A 6,480-nucleotide genomic window follows, 5' to 3' on the forward strand; every position below is an offset into this window, starting at 1 on the left:
ACGAACTTAAGTGAAAATTTCACTTACACATTTAGCTATGAAATTAAATATTTCTTTTATTTAGTAAAACTTAAATATCAGATTAAGGAGCTCAAAGCATTTCAAAGAGTCTGGAAAAATGCCAAAATATAACATAATTACATCTTAATTTATGGTATTTTTAATTAATTAAATTTTATTAAATAAATATAAAAGATATAATTGATATCTATATTTCAATGTTTTTAATTCTTTCGATAATTGATTAAATTTTTAATTCTTTATTTGTGGTAAATATTTTGAAATTTAATAGAGAAAATAATTAAAAAACGAAATATTATTTTATGAACTTAATTTAAAATTTCACTTACACATTTACTACTATGAAATTAAATATTTCTTTTATTTAGTTGGAATTTAATATCAGATTAAGGAGCTCAAAACATTTCAAAGAGTCTGGAAAAATGCCAAAATATTACTGAATTACATCTTGATTTAAGGTATTTTTAATTAATTAAATTTTATTAAATAAATATAAAAGATATAATTGATATCTACATTTCAATGTTTTTAATTCTTTCAATAATTTATTAAATTTTTAATTCTTTATTTATGGTAAATATTTTGAAATTTAATAGAGAAAATAATTAAAAAACGAAATATTATTTTATGAACTTAATTTAAAATTTCACTTACACATTTACTGCTATGAAATTAAATATTTCTTTTATTTAGTTGGAATTAAATATCAGATTAAGGAGCTCAAAGCATTTCAAAGAGTCTGGAAAAATGCCAAAATATTACTGAATTACATCTTGATTTAAGGTATTTTTAATTAATTAAATTTTATTAAATAAATATAAAAGATATAATTGATATCTATATTTCAATGTTTTTAATTCTTTCAATAATTGATTAAATTTTTAATTCTTTATTTGTGGTAAATATTTTGAAATTTAATAGAAAAAATAATTAAAAAACGAAATATTATTTTATGAACTTAATTTAAAATTTCACTTACACATTTACTGCTATGAAATTAAATATTTCTTTTATTTAGTGGGAATAAAATATCATATTAAGGAGTTAAAATCATTTCAAAGAGTCTGGAAAAATGCCAAAATATTACAAAATTACATCTTAAATTAAGGTATTTTTAATTAATTAAATTTTATTAAATAAATATAAAAGATATAATTGATATCTATATTTCAATGTTTTTAATTCTTTCAAAAATTTATTAAATTTTTATTTATTTAATAATTATTAAAAATAAGATATTTGTGAAAGTAATTAATAATCTAAGAATCGCTATATAAAGAAGTCAACAAGTAAAATTCTTAAATTTTCATTTTTTTGAAAAAGTCTTTAATAATTTTTTAAAAAGGTAATGATTATTCATACTACTGAGTACCCTTTGAATAGTGAAATATATTAAATAGACAAAAATATATATTAATTTATCTGAAATTTCAAATTTTTTAAAAAAATTTAGTTTTCTTAAAGCAGCAAGATAAGTTAATAGTAAGGCAGTTTCTAAAAATAATTTATAATTGACCATTGATTAATAATAATCGTTTAATAAAGACAATGATACTAAATTAATCATTCAACAAAATAAGTATATCATAAATAAATTATCCTAACCAAAATTAAATAAGCTAAGAAATGCTCTTTTAATTGAATAAAAAGTAAGAATTAAAAAAATTTTGTAAAAAGAAAATGCAATATCTAACAAAAAGAAATCATAATTGTTTGGAGGTAGTAAAAATATAAAAGATTTTGATAGCAATTAAAAAACAATCTTTAAGAATAACAGAAAAAAAATTAGCTCATTAATAAATACAAATATAGAGGAGAACAAAATTAAAGTTGAATTTAATGAAACTTAAAATGAACAAAATTATTCTAATACTGAATAAGCAAAATATGATGAATTAAATAAAGGACTAAAATAATTTTTTAAAAATTTGCCTAAGTATAAAGAAATAATCCAAAAATACGATTAATGTTTGGAAATGAAAAAATAAAAAATTTTAGATGAATAAAAGAGAGAATAGCTTTAAAACAATAAAATTATTTCATAATCATCATAAATTGTTGAGAAATATGAAACCTTCAGAGAAATCCTAAGTACCAAATCTTAAAATGAAGAAAGTAAAAAGAACTAACTATTTAAACAAACAAAAAATCTTGATTACGATTCTGAGAAATTTTTAAGATAAATATTTAAATTAGGCGATCATATCAAAAGTGGAGGGGAGGCAGATATATTTAAAAATCAAAATAATGACAGTATAGCATATAGAATAATTAAATTAAATGGAGATGATGATCTAAGGAAATAAGAAAAAGAATTATTAAGAATTTAGGAATTATAAGAATAAAATATTTTAAATATAGATAGTTCTCATCTAATAGAAGATAAAGCTAATCATACTAGGTATATCATTAACTCTATGTAAAAATGTTAAATGAGTCTTTACGATGAAATATCAAAAAATAAAGTTTTTAATCTTAGAGAAACTTTAAAATTTATTTCTACTGCATTTCATTTATTGATTGTACTTAGATAAAAGTATATCTATCATTCAGATATTAAACCGGGAAATATCTTAAAAATTGATGATAATAATTACAAATTATCTGATTTTGGTGCTTCATAGTAAGTTGATTTTATTGATCCTTTTTGTGATTATTAAATGCATACAGATGGTTATAAACCATAAGATAGAGAGAAGAATTTACCTTTTTATCATGATATCTATTCTTTTGGTAAAACTATCCAAAAGTTATTAATGTAATTAGGAAATTGCTCAGAAAAAATTTCTGATTGTTTAAAAGAATTTATAAAAGAAGAAATTTGTAAAGATGATGAGAATTCTATTAATGTAGATTGCTTTGAGTTGCCAATAAAGTTTATAAATAAAATAATGAAATTTACTAATGATGGAGTTATTGATGTTTTCTTAGAGGAATATTTAAAATAGATAGAGCAATACTTAGTTATCAAAAAAGAAAATAAAGTATTTCAGTATGAATCATAATATTAATATGCTGAAATAACTCTTTTGATTATTTCATAAAAAAGTCAAGATAGCAATTAGCAGAATCAGTTAAATTCAATTAAAATTAAGGCTCTGATAACTAAAAGTTATATTTTATGTAAAAGAAAAAAATATGAAGAATCTCTCGAATGTATTAATGAAATTTTTCAAAAAGATTTTGAAGATAATAGTTAGTTAGAAATCTTAGTAAAATCAATTAGAATTGTAATTAAGATCTTAATAAAGCAATATAATATGATAAAATTATCTTAAAAAAATGAAAATAAACTGATTGAATTAATTAAATTAGTTAATAATGGTGAAGAATTTGATAAATTAAAAATAAAGATAATAGAGCTTCTATTGCTAAAATCAAATGTAATATATCCAATCATTACAGATTTTTATGATTCTCTAAAAAAATAAGTTGAAAACAAGGAGTTTGGTATGGTTTATAGGATAATTTACAAATTGATTAGGTATTTAAGAAAATAAAATTGTTATGACTAATCACTTTACTAATTAATTTAATTTATTCAAAATGATAAAATGAATAATGATTCATATTACAAATAAAAATTACTGAAAGAAATGGGCTTATATCTTTACAAATTTCTTTTTTAAAATGAATAGCTAGACATTAAATTTTATGTTAAATAAGGAAAAGAAATTTAACTCTTGCCATTTATTATTTTTAATTGCTTGAATGGCATTAAGCTAAAATCAAATTTATAAATTTAATTTGATAAAAGTATTTGGTAATTATATTCAATATTTATATAGCTATAAGAATTAAATATTTATAGCTTTGATGAATGCAAAGACATTTTAGATAATTTAGAAAAAAAATATAAAAATATAATGGTTATAATAAAAAAAGATAACTAATTGCCATTATTTATAGAATATGTTTTATACAACAAACTTAATTACTATGAAAAGTATCTTAAAAGAAATAATATAAAAAATTATTAGTTTTTTAATGAAGAAGAAATTAGACACAAAGAAAAACAAATAATTTAATCAATAAAATTTATTGAAAAATTAATTTTTTGGAAAGAGCGATATCTATTGATTAATGAGTTATCTCAAAATCAAAAAGAAACAATGAGCTTGCTTAATTTAATAACATACTTTGAAAGCAAAGAAATTAGTCTAAATTATATAGGTTCTTTGAAAAAATTCAATGAACAGGTTGAATCATTTAATTCTGAGCTCAATTTTGACAATATAATGCTTCACAATTTAAAAAAGTAATTATTTAAATTAAAATCGTTTAACTAAAAAAGAAATTTAAAATTATTTATTTTAATTAATTTTCTTTTTTTTTAATTTTTAATTTTAGTTATTATTAAATTACAATAAAGTTTACATGAAAAAGAGAAGATTTTTGAATAAATAAGCTTAAGCATATGGTAAATTTATTTGGTTAATTTAATTCATTAAATTCTATAAATTAAAACTTGTTTTAAAGTTCTTTATATTTTTAAAAATTAATTTTACTAAAAACTAAATAATTTTTCATGATACTTTTCGATTATTTATTAATACAAAGAAATATTTATAAAATTATTTTATTTAATAAAATATTACAGTGAAGATGCTAATAGCTTATTAAAAATGCCATGTTTTACTTTTTTTACTTTAAATTTGAGAAAAGTATAAGCTTTCAAATTAAAATTTAAGAAAACAATTTTGTCTATAAATTAAATTAAAATGTTTACGTAGAAAGCTGAAATTCTAAATAATATCACTCAATTAACACTTGATTTTAGGTAATTAGTTTATTTTTTTTTCTAAATTATATTTTTACTTTTCTTTCTTAGCAAATAAATAAAATCTATAGGACTTTATGTATTTAAATATATGATAGATTTTTTTAATTTTGTTCATATTAAATGTCTAAATTGTTATGAAATTATTTTAATTTAATTTTAAAATTATATTTATTTTATTTTAATAGTTAATCAACCTTTTAAGATAGACCTTATATTATATTTAATTTAACAAAGATAATAAAGGATTGCTTGAAAAATTATGAAAGAATTAGTAAATTAAATTTTAACTTTGGAAGGTAAATTATTTAATATTTATTTAATAGGAAATTATATACAATTTCACTATTTCAAAACAAAATAATAAATTAATATTATTATTCATTCTTAAATTAACAACTTAACTATTTAAAATTATTTTTAATGAAATAATAATCAAATTAATAATTATGGTGCTTATATAGTCGCCAAACCTATTTTAATTAAAAGCCTCGATATTGTTAAATTAGCCATAAAATATAGCAATAAATTTAAGCTGATTTTAATAAATTTATAAGCTTTAAATTAAATGAATTAAAATTTTATAAAATATAGGTTCAAAAATAGTCTTTATTATTGTTTTAAAGACTTTTTTACATTTGCTTAAAATTATTAAGAACTTACTCCTTTAGAATTACAGTTAAAGTAGTTTCATTTTTAACTTTTCTATTAACTTTAAAAGGTCTAAAATAATTCTTTTATATAAATTATAAAATATTTATAATGGTAGGTTAAAAGATAATGAAATAATAGAATATATTTAAGATTTTCTTATACAACTAACTGAAAATTTAAAGAATAATTAATTGATATAAATTAGCCTCAAGAAAATTACTGATATTGCACTAAATTTAAAGTAATTTTGTTATAATTATTTCACTAAAATTTAATATTTACCAAAATTTAAAACAAAAAAAAACTGTGATTTCAATTAATATAACTCCTTTATCCAAAAAATTTTTGAGGTTTTGGTAATACTAATAAAAATTTTTAGCAAGTATTCAAATTTTATTTGCTAATTACAACTTAATTAAAGTAAATGAAAAATTAATTTTTGAACTTTTTTTTATATTTTACTTGAAAAAATAATTTTTGAGCAATAGTTTAAATAAATTTTAATTTATTAGTCAAAACATGACCACTTTATAAAGAGCTCTTATAAATATAAATGTTTTATAAAATAATAAAAATATTTTATAGCTAGCTATTTATTTAAAGTAAAATTAATTAATTAGACTTATTTTTTCATTTAATAATTTTAAAAATCTCTATTTCATTTCTTTAATTTTTTAGATATAAATAAATTAATAAATAAACCTTAATAATCGTAGCGATGACATTATAAATATTAGTAGATTAGATATTTAGGATTTAATTATAGATATTCAAAAACATATGAATTAACCTTTCAGTCACATAAAAATCCTATAAAAAAAATCAATTATATTTGAAGAATAAGTTTAGATTATTTAAAAAGTCGATAAAACGTAAGAATTTTCATTTATCTTATTTTTGTAAAATAATAGAATTAACTGACTGCTTCCTTTTCTAATTTATCACTTTTATTTTTTTGATGATTCCTATTTACTTTTTCTTTTGAAAACCAACAATTTTAGATAAAGAAAGTTATGCTGAAAAAT

At 17.9% G+C, this 6,480-nt stretch overlaps 2 protein-coding genes across 2 annotated transcripts in view; both read left to right on the plus strand. All coding sequences in view use genetic code 6, as the record gives it.

The window, feature by feature from the left end:
- Positions 1–1,997: 1,997 nt before the first annotated feature.
- On the plus strand, positions 1,998–3,163 carry TTHERM_01370770 (kinase domain protein; the record flags this gene model as incomplete). The annotated part of the gene is made up of 2 exons (XM_001020285.3): positions 1,998–3,005; positions 3,071–3,163. The coding sequence occupies 2 exons, from the start codon at positions 1,998–2,000 to the stop codon at positions 3,161–3,163; spliced, it is 1,101 nt and encodes a 366-aa protein (XP_001020285.3).
- A 3,305-nt stretch (positions 3,164–6,468) lies between these two features.
- The window catches only part of TTHERM_001370780 (hypothetical protein), a gene marked incomplete at both ends in the record, with an annotated part of 727 nt that continues 715 nt past the window's right edge, over positions 6,469–6,480 (plus strand). Inside the window, one exon of the mRNA XM_012798632.1 lies at positions 6,469–6,480. This exon is cut by the window's right edge and continues 132 nt beyond it. Coding sequence (XP_012654086.1) covers positions 6,469–6,480 — 12 coding nt within the window.

This window comes from Tetrahymena thermophila (genome assembly GCF_000189635.1).
Source record: "Tetrahymena thermophila SB210 genomic scaffold scf_8254573, whole genome shotgun sequence".
Classification (NCBI taxonomy): Eukaryota; Ciliophora; class Oligohymenophorea; order Hymenostomatida; family Tetrahymenidae; genus Tetrahymena; species Tetrahymena thermophila.